Source organism: Drosophila novamexicana, unplaced genomic scaffold (genome assembly GCF_003285875.2).
Source record: "Drosophila novamexicana strain 15010-1031.04,08,12 unplaced genomic scaffold, DnovRS2.1 tig00000193-arrow-pilon, whole genome shotgun sequence".
In the NCBI taxonomy this organism is placed as follows: domain Eukaryota; kingdom Metazoa; phylum Arthropoda; class Insecta; order Diptera; family Drosophilidae; genus Drosophila; species Drosophila novamexicana.
Genome location: NW_020824787.1, coordinates 875907 through 899175, shown reverse-complemented (window position 1 = coordinate 899175; position 23269 = coordinate 875907). Strand labels below are relative to the sequence as shown.

General features: G+C 41.9%; 6 protein-coding genes across 6 annotated transcripts; 2 read left to right on the top strand and 4 right to left on the bottom strand.

Moving 5' to 3' along the window:
* Positions 1–365: 365 nt before the first annotated feature.
* LOC115758666 (leucine-rich repeat protein 1) lies at positions 366–2183 on the bottom strand. The gene is made up of 2 exons (XM_030699404.1): positions 1491–2183; positions 366–1431 (listed from the first exon to the last, which is right to left on the bottom strand). The coding sequence occupies exons 1-2, from the start codon at positions 2061–2063 to the stop codon at positions 718–720; spliced, it is 1287 nt and encodes a 428-aa protein (XP_030555264.1). The 5' UTR covers positions 2064–2183; the 3' UTR covers positions 366–717.
* A 1006-nt stretch (positions 2184–3189) lies between these two features.
* LOC115758634 (long-chain fatty acid transport protein 4) lies at positions 3190–9671 on the top strand. The gene is made up of 4 exons (XM_030699369.1): positions 3190–3357; positions 6929–7555; positions 8012–8213; positions 8271–9671. Exons 1-4 carry the CDS (start codon positions 3254–3256, stop codon positions 9210–9212), a joined length of 1875 nt encoding a protein of 624 aa, XP_030555229.1. The 5' UTR covers positions 3190–3253; the 3' UTR covers positions 9213–9671.
* A 1049-nt stretch (positions 9672–10720) lies between these two features.
* Positions 10721–12345, bottom strand: LOC115758978 (malectin-A). Its single transcript, XM_030699780.1, has one exon. It carries the CDS (start codon positions 12249–12251, stop codon positions 11121–11123), a length of 1131 nt encoding a protein of 376 aa, XP_030555640.1. The 5' UTR covers positions 12252–12345; the 3' UTR covers positions 10721–11120.
* Positions 12346–12924: 579 nt separating this feature from the next.
* LOC115758882 (WD repeat-containing protein 75) lies at positions 12925–20979 on the top strand. The gene is made up of 7 exons (XM_030699677.1): positions 12925–13129; positions 13195–13581; positions 14111–14765; positions 14825–15003; positions 15112–16277; positions 16342–16715; positions 20450–20979. The coding sequence occupies exons 1-7, from the start codon at positions 13038–13040 to the stop codon at positions 20813–20815; spliced, it is 3219 nt and encodes a 1072-aa protein (XP_030555537.1). The 5' UTR covers positions 12925–13037; the 3' UTR covers positions 20816–20979.
* Positions 17490–19261, bottom strand: LOC115758883. The gene is made up of 2 exons (XM_030699678.1): positions 18922–19261; positions 17490–17946 (listed from the first exon to the last, which is right to left on the bottom strand). The coding sequence occupies exons 1-2, from the start codon at positions 19012–19014 to the stop codon at positions 17800–17802; spliced, it is 240 nt and encodes a 79-aa protein (XP_030555538.1). The 5' UTR covers positions 19015–19261; the 3' UTR covers positions 17490–17799.
* A 593-nt stretch (positions 20980–21572) lies between the features above and the next one.
* Positions 21573–22811, bottom strand: LOC115758806. The gene is made up of 2 exons (XM_030699583.1): positions 21767–22811; positions 21573–21709 (listed from the first exon to the last, which is right to left on the bottom strand). Exons 1-2 carry the CDS (start codon positions 22118–22120, stop codon positions 21617–21619), a joined length of 447 nt encoding a protein of 148 aa, XP_030555443.1. The 5' UTR covers positions 22121–22811; the 3' UTR covers positions 21573–21616.
* Between the last annotated feature and the right edge of the window lie 458 nt (positions 22812–23269).

Here is a 23269-nt window from a genome sequence, read left to right as displayed (position 1 = left end):
AACGCCAGATCAAGAATATCTACATGAAGTTGTCTGCTATGCGTTACACATTTCATGACATATTTAAAATGCCCTGCTAAAAGGGTATGCAAAAGCATATACAAAATAAAAAGTAATCATTACATGCATACATTAGGATTGTGATTATTAACAAGAAGGAAAAAATAAATAAAGTAAAAAAGCTCTCTCAACTTCAACAAGATAAAGCACTTTGCTGGTACAAATAAATCTGCGTTATTTAATGGATTTTAAATACAATACTAAATGTTATTATTACGACCTGTCCATCTTTAAGGTGCGCAAAAACCTTATACAAATTAAATATGATTATTTTGTATTATTATTAAATTCGTTTTAATTGGCATTTTAATTTAACACGCGTTAAAAGTGAAACATTTGTATACTTTTAGTTCTTCAGTCGTGCGCTGATTTTGGCTTTTGAAATAAATTTGTAAATTTTGTTATAAGAAATGAATGGAATGATCATATTTCCAAAAGTAATATCGAATAGGACATGATTTCCTCCAAATAAATAAAAATTAAACCTGTAATAACTAAACAAACTAAAACAAAACCTATTAAAAAATGTCACAGTGCTTAAATCAACCTAAAGAATCGTTTTCTTCTGAAGGTTTTAGATCATTTTGTAGAAGCAATTGATTCGGAATCTTATTTCAAAACAGGCAGGAAACACATGAAACTTAAATCGAGAATATCTCAAGAGAGTAATATATTGAAAAGAGCCTTCAGCTGCGGATAGGCACAACAATTGGGACCACAGATGATCACATCCGAATAGATCTGATGCTCTCGACTGTATGTCAAATTCTTGATATTGGTAAACTTGGGCTGGGTTACGCGCTTCAGCAGATCGCGAGACTCCAGCGCATAGCACAGCTTGCCGCACAGGCACTTGGGCGCTTCCGAGATGAGTTCGATGAGTATGGCAGGCAGTGTACTCGTCGAATAGGGCAGTTTATGCGTAGAGACCACGCGTGCCGCCTGCAACCAGAGCGGCGTGGGCGTGTGTGTGGCAGTTGTGAGTTGCACCTGGGTTTGAGCGGCTTCCACATTAAAACCCTTGAAACAGTTGCCCCACACGTCCAGCAAATCTATATGCAGATCCTCAATGGCAGCGGGCAGTGATTCTAATTTATTGCTGGACACATGCAGCGATCGCAGCTTTTGAAGGCGACGTATGGCGAAAGGCAGGTGACGCAGCTTATTATGGTTCAGATTGAGCGTGACCAGACTCTCGAATCTGACCAATGGCGGTGGAAAGTAGCTGAGTCCGTTAGCCGACAAGTCCAGCTCGCAGAGGGACTGACTCAGTTTGCTGCCACGCAGCCAGCACCAGTCGTTCAGCTCGCCTAGTGCATTACCGCTCAAATGCAGCGATGTCAGCGGCAGGCGACCCAATTCTGTGGGTATCTATGCGGGTAAATGAAATGAAATGAATATGCATTATAAATCAACAACGTGCTTATTACCTTTACTAGCTTGTTGCCACTGACATCCAGCGTGGTTAGATTGCGCAGAGTGCAAATCTCAAAGCTGAGCTTCATCAATTGGATATTGTGGATGGTCAGCGATTTGAGAGTGCGCGGAAAACCTTTAACTGGATACTCGCTGCGTTTATTGATGGTCATGCGCAGCTGCGGCTGTGCCTTCTGTGGTATGGCGGTTGTGTTGGCTATGTTCAGTCTCAGATTGATGGCATCCTTGCCCTCCATGCCCAGCTTGAGCGTTTGCAGAAAACCCTTTAGCTGTATGGGATCACATTTGATGAGCAGATTCTCTGCCGGCTGCTTAAAGCCAATGGTCGCCTTGCCGTCCAGCACGAATTTGGTGTGCACGCAGTGTATATTATCGCGCACCTTGTACCGTGTGCCAGCCTTCACCTGGGGCGTAAACAGTACCATTTCCAGCTCCTTTTTGGTGTTGCCATTGGAGTCGCGCGCGCTTTGCTTGTAGCCAATGGCCAGCGTTGATTTTACGGCCCGTGGAGTGCGATTTGCCTGCGTTGTGCGATTTAAGACCTGCACCTCGCATAATATTTTCATTGCGTGGCTGCTTTGGCTTAAAATAAACAGAAATAACGCCAAAAAACTAATTGTTATTTCTTAAGTTGTTAAAACGGCTTTGACTCGCTCGCGGTGTTGCCATCTGGTTAATTGTCAAACAGCTGACGCCAGCCGATAGCTGCAATAATCGATAACACAATTTGGCGCGCTATTAAATAAAAACAAAATATGAAGTAATGAAAATATGATGTAATTGAGTAGTGTAAATTGCAACACTAATATAATTTAATGATATAAATTAACAATGGTCACTAAGTTCTTAATGTTGTTTTGGCATCAAATCGGCATCAGCTGATTATACAAGGAACTAGTTCAAAAAATCCAAACAGCTGCAGCTTTAAAGCTTAGGACTAGCCACAACATCGAAAGTAGTTATAAAACAAAACAAAACATTCAATCTTACTGGTCAAATTGTTGTATATCTATTTACCAAAATCACGGGTTTGCCCACACAGCACGCTAAACGCAGGAAAATGATATTTCGGAAAGTTGTCCGCTTTCGACGACAGTTTCTGCCATTTTATATGTTCAATGGATTCTTGTGACAACGCAACGACACGCGTTATCAACGCTTGCGTTATAACAATTGCGATAACATTCAACAAAGGCGGGAACTAACCGTAAGTGCACTTTATTTGTTTGTCAACGATGCTGTAAGGGTGCAAATTTATGCAAAAGTCAATAACTGCATAACAGAAAACAATTGAAGCTTTCGAAAGCTTGCAATTGCGAAAGCTTTGCTTAAATGGCGGGCAAAATATTTGAACAACCATTAGCGCATAAATATATATATGTAAGTTTTACAATGGTTTTAACAGCACAACAGCTTACTAGCCAGCGATGTAAGCCGCAACGTGGTTATCAATATTGATAACTGTGCGCTTTATAGTACCAATGTAAGTAATATTCTGTGTACTATTAATATATATAAATATAATATTAATTTTGAGCATTTTGCATGATCTGGCAACCTCAACAACGCTCAACAGTTGCACAGCGCGCAGAACAGAGCTGATCATCAGCATCGGCAATCGTCATCGCTCAGCTATCGATCACTCCAGCAACGCAAGCGCCAACGACGCGAGCGCTTTTTAGTTATATTTCGTTATTTTTGCGCGACAGTCGCATTCGCACTGACTGTCGCCTGCGTCAACTACACGTTCCACACAATGGGTTGGTTTTTTGCGGTACTGGTTGCGCTCATCGCTTTGCTGCTAACAAGGTCTTGGCGCTGGTTCTACATTGCGGGAGCAACAGCCAAACGAGATTTAACGTGAGTTTCGTGTGTGCGTGTGTGTGTGTGCGTGTGTGTGTGTTTCTATGATGCGTATGTTTTGTTGTGTGCAAGTGTGGTGTGCGCCCTAACGTTGATTCGTTTACAATACCGCAAGTGGTGTGCATTTCAATACAATTTACATTTTCTTTTATAAGTCCATTTGAGCGTTCCCAACTCAACCGCAAACAGATCGTCGCCTGGACGTATACTTTGCCCCATTGTACCCAAGCGCAAAGCAAGTAAAAAAAGTCATAGAACAACTCGTTTCTTGCCATCTATTGGGGTCGAGTGTCTGCAGCAGCCATTATGTACAGATTTGAGAAAAGCTACAGCTGAAGTTTTCTCTTTTCATAATTTTCATGCACATCTGTTAACTGGCCTTTCGACTTGATTGGCATGTAAACAAAACATATGCCTCAATGTGTCATACATTTGGGCTATCAGTTGTGCATAGTTTTTTATCGTAGCTTCTTTTTTTATTGCCAGTCATTGACTTCTTCAGGTTCAAGGTCGCTGCAAACGATGCCAGTAGGTGGCAAAAACACAAAAAAAAACCAAAACAAACTGAAAAATCAAATTCACTTTTAATACACCATTGAGCGGTTGGCCCAATCCATGCGATAATGCGTGAAGAGTGTCTGCAACGCATACTAATTTTTTTTTTCTTTATCGTGTCTCTCTTTGAGTGGGGCGGAAGAAGCAGAGTTGTAGCTGCTGGCACAGTTACTGACGCGGACGTCGACGCTGACGTCGACGCCGACGTTTGATCAGCGCACGAACTGTTCTTGAAAACGTCGTCGTGCCACTTGCTTTTGGGGGTTTTATAATTGTTTTTTTTTTTGTTTGTTGTCGTATTTGAATTCAATTTAAATTTGCGGAAGTATCACATTTTGTTGCTATGCTTAGCTAGGGTTGCCAACGCTCAGCACTAATTTCATGTAAATGCCAATTATAAATGCCCAAAGTGGGCAGAGAGGCCGCTGATCTATGGAAATTTCCGTCGCACGATTCCGAGGTGTTTGACAAAAAAATGAAAATAGAAAATAGCCCACTGGGTATTATACTATCCTAAACACGATATAGATATCGTGTTAAAATTTAGTAGAATTACCTTGTACTAAGCAACGTTTTTCAGATTGAAATTGATGTTATCTCTCGATCATGAGCTTAATTTGTCAAATCTAACTAACTTTAACTCAGCATCTAAGGCTTGGAAGTAACAAAATTAAATTTCCCTTTAATTAATATTCACACAGATCTTATAAAAGTAATTGGAAACTTACATAGATTTTTAGTAAAAAATATGCATCAACTATAAAAGTATTAATTTAGCCGCTTTTCACGTATTTTCCACTTCCACGAAATGTTCCTAATGAACATTTTAGCGCTCACTTAAGACATAAAAGATAAATGCTGTGGAAAGTTAGGGAAACTTTAAAGTGTAAGAATGAATGGAAGTTTTTATTTTCTTATGAAAGAAAAGGTTCCGGCTTATAAAAAACAGCTGTTGAATGATGATTGCAAGATGCATATACAACAATTAGAAGCTGCTAATTATAAACTCTGATAATTAAAATCTTCTTCATGTTTTGAAAATACAATACCCTTCAGTAGTTATATAGATCAATGGTATATTATATATAAGTAAATTGGCATTGAGATGGAGTCGAAATTTGCGCACTGACGAATTGCTGAAAATCAGCTAAATTCGTTTTTATGGCACAAAAACACAGCAACAACAGCTCAGATCGAGCTCTGAGCAGCAAGGCCAGGTGTATTTCAAGTTAATGAACAAGATTCTTAAGATCGAGCTTTCCGCCGCAAGCGGTTTCTTGACGACCTTGCGTAACTCGGCTCTGTATACACTATTCACACACATGGCATAATGTGCACGAGCTTGGATATATATGTAGATACATATATAAGAGGTTTTGTGTATGTGCATCGTATTAAAATGCCAATTGTCACTTTATTGCTTATTGAAGCACTTAAACAAATTCCAATTACATATAGCTGAATTAATTTTTAGCACGTCGCCATGGGCAATAATCCCCAACTACTTAGGCGCACAATCTTATCAGCTATGCTACACTTTCTATCAAGTGCAAAGCACTCTCGAGTGCTGGGCAAATCGAGTGCAGCTTAAAAATTCCATAGATTCGATAGATTGGGGGGTGCTTTATTAGCCAGCCGTAAATTACGATTATTAACTGAATTAACTTTCCTTTATGCTCCATATATAAGTGTATACAGACTTTCCTCAAGCCAAGTAGTTTTTAGTTTCTCCTAGACGGGCAGGTTAAACCGTTTTTATACCCTTATAGAATGTATTATAAACTCGTTTTGTACTGTGTAACGCATAGAGGGAGATGACTCCGACCCTTTCAAGTATATATATATTCTAGAGCAGCTTCAACGGCCCAGTTGATATAGCCAGGTCCACCTGGCCGGGCCGTCAGTCCTGTTTCTATGCGAACAAGTCTCTTAGTTGTAAAGCTATCGTCTTGAAACTCTGTACAGATCTCTCTATCATATAGCTAACATAGAAACGATCGTTCGAAAAATAGCTGTCTTGATAAACTCGCCATTAACTAGTTTCACTATGTTCCTTACATATATGCCAATGCTTATCAGCATCGAACTACTATATCAGGTCGGTCGGTCGAAAAGTAGCTTATATGGCAAAAATATTCTTACGTGCTTCACTATTCTCACATATCTGCAAAAGGGAAATGTCTACAAGGGTATCAAGTCTTCGGCGTGCCGAATATATACCCTAGTTTCTCTTTTGTTTATTTACTTAGTACATCGGAGTAACCTTTGGCCTGAGCTCATTTGATTTACATTCAAATGTTAAAATTACTAAGCACTCTAGCTTCAGCTGTAATTGACGAAACTCTTATACATTATATTTAATTCCATATAGCTGTTTAGCCTAACAGATTATTCTTAACTGGTTTACGTTGTGTTTTCCAAAGTATAGAAGGCAAAGTCTTATTTTCAAGTATAAATCCATCGTCTAAAATGCTTTCTACTTCAATTAACTTTGGGTATTTCTCCGCATAAGTGGAATAGTCAGAGTGAAGCATACCTTGATCGGATATATTCCATTTGAAATGAATATATATTAAGTACATATAGCGTATATAGCAAATATATTATATCATTTACATATATTGGACTTGTACTCAATTTTCTATTTGAAAAGTCCAAGCGAATTAACAATTTCATTTACTTTCGCTCTTAAGTTCACATAATTTTAGTTTTATTGCCATTTCGAATCACTTCAAGCTGTTTTCCCAGGCACAGTTAATTGCAGTTGGCCCCCTCTTTGCCCCTCCGACAGTTTGCCATGATGATACATATGTACTTTAGGCCTTATCTGGGTTATGGTTGCGCTTGTCCAACGCTTGAGCTATTTTGGTTTGTTTTCACAATCGGCCCATAAAACACGCAACTCCGGCAGATCGATTGATAATGTATACTGTGCAATTGTGCGGCATATCGCTAATCGTGCTTGTTACTCTTCTTCTTATAACAATATTCCTCCTTCCTCTACGGCTTGCAGTGCTCTGTGGGCCTATGGAAAGCTGCTGCGTTACACGAAACGGCACGAACGCCTCAACCATACCGTGGCCGATGTGTTCGAGGAAAATGTGAATGCTCATCCGGAGAAGACAGCCGTGATTAGCGAGACACAGAAATGGACATTCCGCCAGGTGAACGAGCATGCGAATCGCGTGGCCAATGTGCTGCAGGCGCAGGGCTATCGGAAGGGCGACGTTGTCGGTCTGCTGATGGAGAACCGTGCCGAGTATGTGGCCACCTGGCTGGGTCTATCCAAAATTGGCATCATCACGCCGCTGATCAACACGAATCTGCGCGGCCCCTCGCTGCTGCACAGCATCACAGTGGCCCATTGCCATGCGCTCATCTACGGCGAGGATTTCGTTGAGGCCATGTCCGACATAACCAAAGATCTGCCCAACGATCTGACACTGTTCCAATTCAATAACGAGAATAACAACACCCAATCGGAGGCGGTCAAACAGGCCAAGAATCTGAATACGCTGCTCTCCGCGGCCAGCACTCAGAAACCCGGCAAGGCTCAGGTGGATCATCATGACAAGCTGGTCTACATCTATACATCGGGTACCACGGGTCTGCCCAAGGCGGCTGTCATCTCCCACTCACGGTAAGTCAGCAATAATGTTTCTTTTCACACTTTATACAGATAGAGACTAGACATAAACTCATGCAAATTATTTGCATTTAACAAATGAATAACAAATATTTACCTTTGAAGTTAAGAACTTCCAAGTTATGGAGAAAGTTGCAGCTCACATTTATTTAATCTATTTTTGAATGTATTTGAGTGTCTTCTTTGTCTTAAGCAATTACTCGGTACGAAAGAATGCAGGCTATTCATTACATTCACTTCGTTTTCTATAGCTCATACTTAAATAGGCACGGCGTATGAAATGAATAACGCTTTTGTCAAGTTTTCAAATGCTTTTTTGCAAATCTTCAATTGAGTAATATAAAGAATTGAAGATAAGTTATTTTACTATATCTCAGTTCATCATATGATATTTATGGTAGTTTATATATTTCTGTTAAATATCCACTAAAACCTATTTTCTGCTGCCAGTTATTTGTTCATTGCCGCCGGCATCCACTACACCATGGGCTTCAAGAACGACGACGTGTTTTATACGCCTTTGCCGCTCTATCACACCGCTGGTGGCATCATGTGCATGGGTCAGTCGGTGATCTTTGGCTCCACGGTGTCCATACGCAAGAAGTTCTCGGCTTCCAACTATTTTGCCGATTGCGCCAAGTTCAATGCTACTGTAAGTGATTCTTAGTGCCATTTCTGTTCATCAAACTTACCATCTCTGCCCGCACAGGTTGGTCAATATATTGGCGAAATGGCGCGCTATATCCTGGCCACTAAGCCATCGGAATACGATCGTGCGCATCGCGTGCGTTTAGTCTTTGGCAACGGTTTGCGTCCGCAGATTTGGCCGCAGTTTGTGGAGCGTTTCAATATAGCCAAAGTGGGTGAATTCTATGGCGCCACCGAAGGCAATGCGAACATTATGAATCACGACAATACTGTGGGTGCCATTGGCTTTGTCTCACGCATATTGCCCCAGGTATATCCTATATCGATAATACGCGCCGATCCGGATACTGGCGAGCCCATACGTAACAAGGATGGCCTCTGCGAGCTATGTGAGCCCAACGAACCGGGCGTCTTCATAGGCAAGATCGTCAAGGGCAATCCGTCACGAGAATTTTTGGGCTATGTGGACGCCAAGGCATCGGCCAAGAAGATTGTCAAGGATGTGTTCAAGCATGGCGATATGGCATTTCTCTCCGGCGATCTGCTGGTCGCTGACGAGAAAGGCTATTTGTACTTTAAGGATCGCACGGGTGACACATTCCGCTGGAAGGGTGAAAATGTGTCGACCAGCGAGGTCGAGGCTCAGGTCAGCAATGTGGCTGGCTACAAGGACACCGTGGTGTATGGCGTAACCATACCGCATACCGAAGGACGCGCCGGCATGGCTGCCATATACGATCCGCAGGGTGAACTCGATTTGGATGTATTTGCTGCGAATCTTGCCAAGGTGCTGCCCGCCTATGCGCGTCCACAAATACTGCGACTGCTTACCAAGGTGGATTTGACGGGCACCTTCAAGCTGCGCAAGGTGGATCTGCAAAAGGAGGGCTATGATCCAAATGTGGTGAAGGATGCGCTCTACTATCAAACGTCCAAGGGACGCTACGAGCCGCTCACGCCCAGCGCCTACGAAAAAGTGCAGCGCAACGAGATACGATTTTAATGGACTGTAATTACCACTCTCTTTAGGGTTCTTTTTCTTTGGTGATTTTACACCCTAATGCTGTTAATTAATTTGTAAGCGTCTTCAGCAACCATTCCCCACTTTCGGGCTTATGCACACATCCAAAGCTTAGCACTTTTGTATTGTTAATATACACATATATACATATATGTATCTAGTATATAGTTGATTTGTGCATTTTTTTTTTTAGAAACGCATTTTATATTGTTTTGTATACGTACCAAAACTTTGTCTAAGTGCAATTCGTATGTGCGAGTGAGTGTGCGTGTATGTTTGTATATCTTATTGTTAGTCGTTTAGTAGCATTTTTTACCACATACCATTTTATGTAGCCTGTACATATGAGCAGCCAATTGGTTTCTGTCCCTTATTCTATTAAACTCTGCGCCCCAGCGTATCTATCAAATAAAGTTCTACATCAATTAGTTTTATTGAAAATATTGCGTTTAATGCGTTTCTCTCAATATGTCACCATAATATACTCCACCTGCATACAAATTATAAATGTTACCAGTCTGGGCGAAACACGTAGTCGTCTATAGCTTGGCCGCGTACTTGCGCTTTTGCTATCAGCTGCAGTGAACTTGAACCTCAACAACATGCATTATGATTGGCATTTTGCATGCAGCATGCTTTGTGGAGATCGAGCTTAAAGCTAACAACTACTTTAACAAGTTGACAAAACAAAACAAAAACTAGCAGGCTGTTCAGCTGTATGTTTAATATTTGACATGCAGATTAAACATGGAAAAAATACTAAATCTAAGCTTAGCCGCAACATTTACGATTTGTTTATATTTACTTTTCAGCTTGTACTTTGGCCCTACACGATCTTTAACCCTAACTTGCGCAATTTTTGTATACAGTAGATACGAGGTTCCCATGTATTTAGCTTTCCATTTTTAGTTTCAATTATCGGTTAAGAAAATCAATTCATTTGTGACTGAATAGTTACGATTTCGAACTTTAACAGCAGAATGTGTTTTAGAATTAATAGAACATAATTGAACTACATGCGACACACAATTGAACAATTGAGAGAGAAATATTACTAATTATTGGATTCTGTCAAGCATGTCCAAGCTATACCTAAATATATAACAATAAAATATAATAGATATTATAACCCAATTATTCTAGCCGTCCAGATACACCCCTTTTTAATAGAGGAAAAGTCTGGGACGGGTAAGATATTAGTTCATACATCGACTATATCTTATAAGCATCCTTTCTCCGTTGGGCTTTAAGCACAATTCTGAAGGTCTTAGAAAAAGCCACTATCACGGCCTAAGCAGGGCAACTAGGGCAGCTGACCCTAATCAATAAATAAACTAATCACTAAAATAAAATTATACAAATTCCTGTATAATCTTCGTGGTTATTATACGGGGAATACCCGCTGAACAAATATTTAAAACTTGAAGTTTTTCGATACAGATCACAGAATCCATTAACTAATAATAAAAAACGACGATATCATAAAACAATTTGTTAATAACAAACAAGGTTTATTTTCATTGAATTCGTTTGAAGCAAATGCCTAAAAAACAGATTACATATTTTCATTTAAAGCGAAACTATAAAAAAACAAGAGTTTTCAGTGCGTTGTAAGCTTAAGTAAACAAGCCTGGCGGGCGGGCAGGGCGGTCGGCTATCCATAAAAAGGAACACATTAGACTATATGCCAAATATATATACGTATATATATGAATAGTAGAGAGATTTGTGCGTTTTTGTGTGTGGGCAAAAACAAAGGGCCAAAAAAATAAACGTTTACAGTTTGTCGCTACAGCTAAACGATAATTATATAATTAAGTCTTTTATAAAAATCACAAAAATCAACACGAACGCTCCCACGGGGGGCAGCCCAATAAGATCCCATGGGGATCACAGCTTGCACAGGCAAAATAGCAGCGGTATGAACGCCCCAATGGCAATGAAAACTGGCATTAAAATGGAGGAGTCATCCATTGAATAGGGATTTGGCTGACGTGGTCCACTGCGCGTTCGCTTGGAGCTCTGCGTCGACTGTTGTTGTTGTTGTTGTTGCTGCTGTTGCGACTGCTGCTGCTGTGGTTGTTGTTGGTGCTGGTGACGTTGCGGCATTTCGGGCTGCGGCTCACCCTCCTCTAAATCGTATTCGTCTTCGTCCTCATCATCCTCGTAGCCTCTTTGCACCTGCCGCTCATTGTAGCGCACAATGCGCTCCTGATGCTGTTCATTATCACGTGGACGCGGCACGCGCGGCTTGTCCTCCTCTTCAGGCTCGGCACGCCGCTCACTGGCCACGGTATTGTGCAGGCGCGGCAGCTGGGAGACATCGCCCTTGAGCAGGGCGAACGCATTGATCTTCGGATTGTCCAGTGCGCCCTTGATAAAGTCCAGACGCAAACGACCATTGCGCACATCCGATGTCTCAATTTCACCCTCGTACTCGTAGTGCAGCCGTCCGTTGATGATCTTGAAGTAGACAATCTCATCGTGGGCCGAGCCGCGTCCCACCTGATTGTAGATGTCCAGCTGCTTGACCACCGTGTGCTTGCGATTAAGCAGCACATCGAATACCTTGCGATTGGGCGCATCGAAGTAGACCTCGCAGAACTTCATGATAAGCGCATAGTCGCCGTCGCCATCGGCGGGAAAGTCGTAGCCGAAGGTGGTTGTGTGATAGCGTTCGGTGCGGTAGAGCACCTCGTCCTGCTCCGGCACGCGGCCTATCATCAGCAAATGCTTGCCATAGTCCGAGGAAATGCCCACGTTCAGCGGATCCGCCTCGTAGTGTATGCCGTTCTGGTCTGTGTGGTCATCCCCGCCCGCATTTACAGCGTAGATCACTTTCAGCGGCTCCGACAGAGCCACATGCAGCAGGCAGGACAACACCAGGAGCGGCAGCATTAACCAAATTGAACAACTTGCCCGCAAGTTGTTTACATTGCGTTTGCCTGCAACGTTGCACATGTTGTTTCCAGTTGTTGTTGTTGGGGTCGTTGCTTCAGCGACTTCGAGTTTACACTTCATTGCGTTTTTAGTTTGCCAGCTCGAATTTTAGCCGGACACGTGGCAGCGGTTTGATATGTACCGCCTACTTTCTGCTGACCATTAGTTTATCCATTTATTGAACAATATTTTATTCTAATGTGGGCTGCAATGCGTTAGCGGCAAAATACCAAAACTTATCACTTATCGAGAACTTACACAGCACTACAAGACATTTTGTATCACTAGCTGTTGCGCGGCATATTTGAATTAAGTTAGGATAGTACAGCAATTATACTAACACAAAATAAAGAAAAACTAATAAATACTAAATTGTTTACTTTTTGGCTTCAAGCTGCGTGAACAGTTCTATTTTGGTAAGAATTCGCCTAAAACTAAAGATAGTTTCGTATTCCTTATACATATCAGCTTAGTTGAATTGTATTAAACCTTAATGGTACAGCGGCTCATAATAAATGTAAATTTGCTGTCGCTTTCCACAACTTATTTTAAGGGTTTCATTTAAACATTTTTATGCCTATATAACCAATAAATTGAACCAAATTCGATTACATTTAAATCACTCAGCCTTCCCGCTTAATTGCTATTATCGAGCTATGTTGGCCGCAGCACATTCCGATGCAAGCTGCTGTTTATGAACACTGCTGCCATCGCGTTTAGCAACACTGTAAAAAGCAGCTACACGTGCGGTTTGTGATTTTGTATGAAAGAACTTGCAGAAAATAAGTTGTTATTGCTAAACATTTCTAGATTTAAAGTGTACAAGCAGTTAAAGCTGCTCCACAAGGCTGCAGAATTGGTACAGCCATGAATTTCGACGATGAAGACGGACTCGAGCTGCAGCATTTGGCGGGCGGCAACATTGTAAAACATGCGCCCGTTTTCTCTGCACAGGGAAGGTTAGTTTTAAACTGAAATAAAGACATATTAAGGCATAAAATAAACTTCCCATAAATCTGCATAGATTCGTCTTTGTGCGCTGCGGCCTCAAGGTGCAGGTGTTTGTCACCAGCACAGGAGAATTGACACGTGAGCTAAACGATGCGACGGCGCCATTAATCAGCTTGGAGCTGGACGTGCAGCAGCCGGAGCTGCTGTTGGGCTGCACCAGCACAGGCCAGCTGCTGCGCTGGCATTGGCGCACGGGCGTGCTGCAAAAGAACATTAAGTTGCAGCTGGGCACCGAAGGCCTGCAAATCCTCACGTGCAATCTGCTAAACTTGTACAAGGAGGGCGACACCGCGTGCGCCTTTGTCACGGTCAAGCGCAAGAGCGGGGAACAGATCAGCTGGTTCGTGGTGAACACAAGCACAGGCACTGTCATCGACATTAATTGTGGACTCCGATTAAAGTAAGTAGTCCTTTGTTTCAAGATTTTTATAAGAGTTGTGTTCAATCTGTTTTGAGGCTCTTCCGAGTCGTTGTAGCCCAGAAATATGCTCATATAGCTATTTTTCAACTGGTTTTAAAGTCTTTTTTAAACTCAAAGTATGTAATCCACATTAAATATCATATCCATATCTTTTGACTTTGTTCAGCAAATTGCATTTGTTTCTAATCGAACACTTCATTTGATTTCTCTCTGAATCACTATTAAACTTGTTTCTTAGCTCTCATTCAATGAAATTTTAGCCAAAATCAGTTTTTACACATTTCATAAATATCATAAACAAAATCTTATCTTCTTCACTCTTCAGTCTCTAGAAAGAATCTGGCTAAAAATGTGTTTTTGTTTATAAAACTATATTTTTGTCTCGCATCTTAACCAAGCTCTGCAAGTAAAGCCCTATCCTCATCGAACATCAAATGGTTCCCTTAGTCCCTTCTAGTTACTTACTTGTTTTAATATTTGTCAACCTGTTGCATTTGTGCATTTGCAGAGTTCGCGCCCCTTTGGTGGATGTGAGCAAGGGCGCCTTCAAGTACATAATACTGTCACAGGGCGTCTATGTTTACTTTCTCAACTATGTGAACTGGAAGTTTATGCGGTTTAAGAACACACACAGTGCGCCCATAACGTGTGTGCGTTTGAGTCCCTGCGAGGAACTGGGCGCCACTGGCGACGAGTCGGGCCGGGTCATCATCTGGCGTCAGTTTGGTCATCAGGAGCGTGTGCTCTGCACGGAACACCACTGGCATAGTACGGCCGTGACCAGCATTGCGTTTACGCCCACGGGCGTCAGTTTTTACAGCGCCGGCCATGAGGCGGTGCTGGTCAAATGGACGCTGGCCAATCAGGACGAACGGCATTTTTTGCCGCGCATGCCCAGCATTATCAGGCACATTGTGATCAGCGATGGGAACGAGCATGTGCTCGCCTGCACCGACGACAATGCCCTGCAATTTGTGAGCCCCAGCGATGTGCGGCTCAGGTCTACGCTACAACATTTCACCTATGCGCTGCCCGACAAGACGGGCAAGAGCTTATTTCCCATCGGCCTGTGCCTCAATCCGCGCACAAACACGCTGGTGCTCAATGGGCGCATTGGAAACTTGCAGTTCTACTCGGCCTATACGAAGAGTTTGCTTTATAATGTATGTTTACTTCTCTTGTAATTTGTTTTTGGCTAATTTTGCTTTCGCTCTTAACGTAGCTGCGTGTGGTGGAGAACAATGTGAACTCCCAGGAGCCGCAGCGGATCATTTACAATACGTGTGTCACATGCGCCGCGTTCAACATTGATTGGATGGTCACGGGCGAGGTGTACAACGATCAGCGCAACTTTGCCGAGCTGCGTCTCAAATTTTGGCAATATCAGGAGCGATTACAAAGGTAGGCAAACTAATCGTAATTTAAGCAAAAAAGCTACGACCATTAAATCTAGCTTTAATTTATGCCATTTTTAATTTACAACTCACTTTTTGTTTTCTTCCATTGCAGCTACAAACTAAACACAAACATTGAGCTGCCACATGAACACGGTTTCCAGGCGATCATCTTTTCCAATCAGTTTCAGGTGGACAATTTGCGTTGTGCGAGCGCTGGCAAGGACAATGTGCTCAAGCTGTGGACGCTGGGCGATTCGGAGAACATTTACAAGCGTGGCAGCATGTGGAGCTGTGCGGCGCAGGCGAGCTACAAGCGACAGCCACTCGGCTCCATATGCTTCTCCCAGGATGGTTCACTGCTGGCTGCGGGCTACGGCAGCACGATGGTGCTGTACGATGCACGTACGCTGCGACTGCTGCATGCGCTGAGCACATCCGCTGGCTACGATGGCGTCGTGGCCAAGGCACAGCTGCGTCTGGCCCAGATGCCAGTGAATGGCACACGCACGGAGGTGACGCAACAGCGCCAAAAGCTTTGGAGTCTGCTGCAAACGCTGCTCGACAGCGACGACCAGACGCTGGTGCAGCAGGCGCGTCAACTGATGGCCAGTGCGCCGAGCAGTCAGAGCAAGTCCAGCGACGAGCTGAAGCCCCAGGAAATTGCAAAGGAGTCCGTGTACAAGCACATTATGCAAATGTCCGAGTTGGGCCTGCATCAAAAGCTCCAGCTGCTGCGTCGCTTTGGCATTGAGTGCACCGTGCACGAGGCCTGCCAGAAGCGACTCAAGGCTTATCTGCAGAACTGCCTGGTGGATCCCATTGCGGTACAGCTGCGTTTGCGAACGCTTGAGACGCGCTTGCACCGACTGCATCCTCGTCAACGCTTCAAGGCGAAACAGCGCCTGACACGGCTAAGTAGCCGGCGGAAAAACTATGAACAGCTGGTCCGCCAGGAGTTGTTGCCGCTCTTCAGCGTGCTGCATCTGGACGAAACCACGAAAGCAGCAGCACCGACGTCAACCAAGCGCAAACGCTGGTCAACACAGCCTGGCAAGAAACTGGCCAAGGTGGTGCCGCTCCAGAGTGTTGCCCAAATATCGCAAGTGCAATTCGGCGCTGGCGCGCAGGCCCACCTGGTGGCCGTCTGTACCGAGACGCGCGTACTCATCTGGAACCTAATGACGCTGCGTCTCCAGGCGGGCCTCAAGCTGTCCGTGCAGCAACTGGCCTTTGATCCGCTCACCAATCTGATAGCTGCCATCACACGCAACGATGAACGTGAGTAATTGCCGCCGTTTGGGGAATCTCTTACTAATGCCATGGCCTTGTTCCGTGTATCTAGTGCACGTCTTCCAGCCTAATGTGCCGCTGCCCGTCTATCAGCGCAGCAATTTGCCCAAGATGCACGGTTTGGTCTGGCTGCCGCGTCGCCAGCCCAAGCAGAGCTCCATCAATGTGGACTGGCAGGCGCAGTCCACGCTGCACATGCTCACCCACGACAAAGAGATTGTCTACCTGGCCGCGCCGGGACACAGCACAATGGATGATGCGCCTGCGCCGATTTCCTTTGCCCAGCCGCCAGTTACGGATCAACTGATGCAATTCGCCACCTTCGGCAGCTTTGTGGCCAAACAAAAGTCCAGCGACATCGCAGAAATTGCCCAGAACAATGGTCCACTGATTGTGGGGCGCAGCGCACATAGTTCAGTGAATGCGGTAAGTTTTCAGAGGCAACGCAAATCATCGAGGGCATAAAAAGTTGACTAGCCTTTAGCTTATTGTACTAACAATTTTGAAATATCTGCGACAGTGCTTAAAATTGATATTTCACTATAAAATTGACAATTTTCTAAACTTTGCGTTTCGCTAAAACAAAACTATCCCTTTTAAAGTCCATTTATAATCCATTAATATTCAACTGTATCAAAAATTGAAATTTCGTTTGAAATGTTATGAAATTGAATAATAGCTTAGGTTTTGTATTCTCAATTGTTTACAAATTGGCTTTTTGGATATTTTTATAACAGACAATATTACATGAAGTCAATTGCGACAATGTTTCATTCTCTAGTTCCCTTTTACTTATCGTACGGCCTTTGGATTTGGGATAACTTATGACAATATGTTCCATTTCCACTTGTTCCTAACTTGGTATAAATTTTTACAATTGTTAAATTCTAAAGCTAGGCTATGTAACACTGCAGGCAACTTAAAAATAATTTGTTCCATTTCCACTTGTTCCTTTCTTATCAATCGTGTTTTAAAAAGTATTTAAAACAAGGCCGATTCTATGTTTATTGATGAATCCCATCCAAAATCTGATTGTGTTTCATTTCCGTTCATTACTTTCAATAGAACAGCGCAGTTCAGATTCCAGATTGTCAGTCTCATATAGTTTTATTTTATTTTCACTTCCGCATATTCTTTGTCAGCAATTAACAATTTTCTATTGGTCGATCTATTTTAATTTTGTTATAATGAAAACTTGAGGAACAAACTTAAACAATTTGTGTGCTAGATTTGATATGTTTCTCTTCTTGGCATATTTACTTGTATTTTTTGTTGTCTTTTTATTGAAACCTTACGTGCTATGAAGTACAAGTGGTTAGACTGTCTTAAGCTTAGATTAAATATACAAATTGATATATTTGTTTTTAGGTTTTTTGATTTTGCTTTGGTCTCGCTATAAATCCTCTTGAAATTCTATTTGTAATTGTAATTCGTCTTGTTGTTCAGTCGTGTGCATTTGTTGTTGTTGTTGTTGTTTTTGGCTTAATTCATTGCCGGATCGCCACAATTTCTATTTCTTCCTCTTGCGTATGGGTCCATCCCCAAGACGTGGCGCCGTTGGAACACGCAAATGCCGACAGCGCCTCATCATGAGCACGTCGTGCTTAAAGTAGCGCAAACAATGCCATTGGGGCACCTTGGGCATTAGCTGTTGATGCTAGATGATGTGTGCAGGAGAATATATAGAAAATATATAGAAAGACTTTAGTTAAATAAAAATAGGATCTATAGATAATTTGTTTGCCCATCATCATGCTACCGGAAGTCTATATATTGAGTTCCTATATTATTTCTCAATTGTTGTAATAATTGAGCATTTCCTAGATGGTTTTTTTTGGAATAATATTGAGACTCTCAGATCCATGTCTCTAAGATCAAGTGAAGCATTTTAGGTTAGGATCTAGCTTTTCTGGGATCAGCTTTTTATCATATTTGCTGATTGTTCAGTTTTGTTGTGCAAGCCAAATGGCTTTTTTTGTTGCTATTTTCAACTCAATTTAAATAATTTCAATTCATAATAATAACGCCATTCTCTTAAAGTCGAAAGGCGCAACAGTTTATTTCTGGATGCCTTTCAATTGGATCTTATTTAAAGCTTGACTGGAAAATTCTGCCCTACCAGCATGGCAACTATATTATCATAGAATTTATCGGGTTGGTATAGGTCTAGTTTGGATAGTTGGGCAGATTCGCAAGGTTTCTTGACTTTTCAGCTGAATTGGGCTGTGCTCAAAGATCATTAAGGGCTGTGCATTAATCACTTTGTTATTTTGAAAATTTTTGAAAACACCTCGAGTTCTTCGCAGAGACATTGATAAGGAAAGTCACTCCGCATATTATATAAATAAGTGGAATATTCTGATCATATATAAACAGTTAAGCTCTATAAATAGTCTTGCTGATTAACAGCCGCCCAAGTCGTGTTCACGGCTTTATTGTTTGTTAATTAGAAAGTAATCTTTTAATTAACAATTGCACTGGCAATCAACATTGTCGTAATTTACCCTTTGTGGGTTAATACCCCGGAATACAGTAAAATCACATTGTAACAAAAAGCAAATGCCTTAGCTCGTAACTTCTTGCACTTGCTTGTCCCCACACTCCACATTTCGCCGCACGCCCCGAAACTCACCTCATTCACAATTGGCACGGGTCCAGCTTGCGCCCAGGCACATAACAATGCAAGGCAGAGCAGCGAAATGACGGCAACAAAGTTTGGCCACATTTCGGTATTTTTGGACTTCACTTAAGTGCACTTTTTGTATTCTGCTTCTTTTTGCTTTGCTTCAATTGTTTAATAATAATTGAACGGTTTATTGTCAGCGACGGGTCAAGTGTCGTTTATGTGCCGCGAACTTTTTTCTTGTGTTATTATATTTCCGTAAACTTTGCGGCACGCGCTTCCGTTTGCCTGGCTGCTTCAGTCACGCTCTCTCCGGCTTTGCGCTTCTGCTGCTGCTGCTGTTGTTGTTTGTGCAAAATACAACGGCACAATGTTGAACGGCTGTTGGCGCTCAATGCAATTTATACGCCGCGCTGTTGCTACAGCGGCGCCAGCAGCAGAAGCAGCAGCTTCGTGCGTGCCGCGCTCTCATAATTCTAATACACGAAGCTTTGCTCATAAAGTTCGGTTTGTTATTGTTGTGTGCGCGTGCTCCTCCTCTCTCTCTCTCTCTCCGACGCTCCATTTATCGCACTCCCACACATACATGAGCGCTGCATTTACTGCAGTTGCCAGTGCAAACACACCCACTCCAGTGGAGCTTGCGCTCACAGTTGCGCTCTCACATCACTCAATACACGCGTCTCGCTCCTTGGCTCTTTTGTTGTTCAATATGTTTTGTTTATGCGTAGCTGCTGTTTTTGTTGTTATTGCGTGCTTCGCTCTTTCTAAGCTCATTATGCTGTTTAATAAATATATAGTTACGAGCATTTGTTGTGGCTACTTTATGGTTGAGCTCTCGGCGAGTGCTTTTTCCCCTGGGGCCCGCGTGGGTTGACCCACTGTAATAATTATAATGCGAGCACTTGTCGCTCATTGCCTTAATTACATTATGTGCATATAGTTACATTAATGCATTACATACATCGCTTACATATTTTTGGCTATTTTATTTGGGTCAGTCTTCAACTAGTTTAAGTTGGTTTCGTCAAGTTGCAATTTACGAGTGTAAATTGAGTATTTTTCAGCGGCTCTGACTCAGTTTGGATTCATTTGGACGCTGCTTCCTGCTTAAATATTTGTTAATTAATAATTCAGTAGAAAATGCAACTGAGTAATGCGTCTGCAAAAGAGCACATGAAACAATCTTATACAATTTATAATTAACCTAATAATTGGGCAAGACGCATGCGCCAAGGTTACCAGATCGCAGACACTTTGACAGACAAACGGACGGCAATGACAAACTCATAAGCCAATGCCAAAACAACAACAGCCCGGAATAAGTCGTATTAGAGCATGAGATTATGAATTTTGAGCGCTGAACTTGAACCATAATCTGTACTGGTACCAAAAAAAAAAAATTTTTTTTTTATAAATTGACAAGTAATCACAACAACAATAATAATGGATTTAAATCCAACTAACATAGTTTTTTTTTCTATTTTGAACTTTGACAAGGTCAACGCCAATTAATGTTCTCTCGAATTCATTTCAGTTGGTCAACTTGTCCGCCCATACGATGCCTGCCCTGAGCCTGATTTGCGGCGAATTCATCAAATCGCTGCTAACGCCTGCCGAGAGCACAGTTAGACATAACGCAGCTGCGGAAGAGACGCTCAGCAATGGCAAATTGAATGGCAATGGGCTTCTGCACGCTGGCAGCGATGCAGAGGAAGAAGAGGACGAGGCGGAGCACGAACAGACGCAGCAGGGGGAACAGCAAAAAGAAGAGGTGCGCAAAACGTTGCTGGCGCACAACACAGCACTGGAGGAAGTGAGCACCCAGCAGGAAGATAGCCAGTTGTTGTTGGATGCGCGACTGCAGCGCATTGCGCAGCTCGAAGTACAGCTGGAATTTTAAATGTAGCATTATTGCATACTTCGCACAGAGAGAGAGACCAATCGATCCCTAACATGGTACAGCTATTGTAGGTGCTTACGTATATACTAGTTGTTGTAACTAATTTTGTGACTTTTTTGTATACAAACGAGACATATTATTATGCGTAACAGTTCTATAAAATATAAACTAAATGCAGTTATTTTTACAAGCAAATGTCTTTTAAATGAGGAATCTATGATATATATGATATTATGGACTATGTTAGGCTTTGCAGAAAGTCTGCTCTGCAATGTGAAGAAAGCGTGTTTATGTTTCATTCTGTATATTTCAGTTATCCTTTATATTGGTAGATTTATTTGTTTTCTAGGTTCCTTCTTGACTTATTCTTTGTTTCATCGAGTCGTTAATATTGATAGGAAGAACTTAATTGTTTTGAAATAGTTATTTCATTCATTTCAAACAAACCTTGTGTTTTGGGAGTATTACTCTCTTTAATGGTGTTACTAATCCCCACGCATATCTAATATTATAGATATACAATACTTACAATATGTTTACCCGAATATACGTCATTTATTTCAGATATTTAATTTGTATGTTATATGGAACCCATTTATGTTATAATTGATCAAACTAGTTTTGGTTCGATCTCGGGAAACGTTCCAGGAGCTAAACAATAAATCGTTTAAAAATTATTAGATCCTTAGTTATTTTTTCAAGAAATTAAAACATTGTTTCTTTTACTTAAATTAATGACTATAGCTTTAATATTTTCTGATAGTTTATGTAAAATGTAACAAAATGTAAATCGAAAGATGTTTAGAAATATTTGCGACGTGGTATGAGACCTGCGTGAGAGAGCACATTATAGATTTCCATGCGCGGTATCTTTTCCGCCTGGCGTTCAAGAACCTGAGAAAACATATAATAGAGAGATATGCGATATGGTAATATAAGACTCAGACTTACCACCTGCTCGCCGGGACCGAACCAGCTCGATCTGGCTAGGGCCTCCCGGACGCGTGGCGTCTTGTAGAAGGGATTCTGCAGTTGTTGCGGCAACGTTTGCTCCCAGGCGGCATTCTCCAGTACGGCAATGTGCTGCAAATTGTGCTGCGGACGTGCCGCAGCCAGAGCAATTAGCAGGATCGTTAGGCAGATCAGGCGATACGGCGGGCACCTGAATTGGAGTAGAGCAAAGTTGGGCACTCGATTAAGTTGGATGCGTAACGGGATCGCGAGCCGCATGTATTTCACTTGCTCGTGAATCATTACATAATTGTGGCGTGCATATGATATTACAAGTTTCCGCCTGTCACGCATATGCACGCATGTACCCCCCTACCATCTACCCCTACGCCAGCTCCGCTCCAATACCTGCTGCTCCCTCGGCAATAGCCAGGCTGGAACACGCCTAAAAACCCAAATGACCGCTTTTCACTGGACAACTAGTCAGCTGACTTGGTCCAGCAACAGTTGTCACTCGGGTACATACATATACATGCACATATATATAAATATATATATATCTATATACTTATATATCGGTCTGGCTGGTTAAAAGTTGTCGTCATCTGACCAACAGACGGCTCTCATTTCCTAGATGTCGCGTGCTGCGCCGCTTTGGTGCGTACAACACAAAGCTACACCACTTGGATTTGTAGACGGCCGGCCCACTTTTGTTGCAGCCAAACTATCCCTGATCTTTGGTTTTAATTGGATAACCGGCAGTGCAGTGCCTGGCTGCTTGATGCGCCACAATGATGATGTAATTTTTGGACTTGATATTGCCACTTGAGGCAACAGACTGCATACTGCATTTTTCCACATGTGCCTTCTGTGCCCTTTATTCGCCAATTCATCAATTACGTGAGCATCATCAGGCCTGGAGAATCTGCATTCCAGCCGGGCATTTTTTTGAATTAAATAAGCTTAGTTTATGTAATGTATCATCCAAAATTATAATATTCAATTAAATTTGACTAGAAGTTCGAATTTTGTTTCCTCCTTGAAGAAAATAGAATATTTTGTATTAAAGTTGCTTGTCAACAAAATATTCAAATAGTTTCTTATTGCTTAAAAGTTAACCATATTTAACAAATAGGTTAGGTGCCTACTAAATATAAACAGGCGTTCAGTCAGGTACATGTTAAAATGTCTGTTATATGAAATAAAAAGGAAAATTTTAAATGTTATGTATATATCTATATTTTAAAATAGATGATAATTTAGGCAGCAACATTTGTGATTAAATAAACTTAGCAGGAGGATACGAGGATACGAATAAAAAACTAAACGAAATATAAAATTTAGCTTGGGAATACCCTAATAATTTTAGAATGACCGTAGAGTCTTTTAACAATATCATGAATATGTGTATGTGAACGCTATTATTGTATGTCAACTTTGACAAGAAGATGAAAAAAGGCCAAAAGAAACCAAATAGTTGTTTTTGCTTACATATAAAGGAAA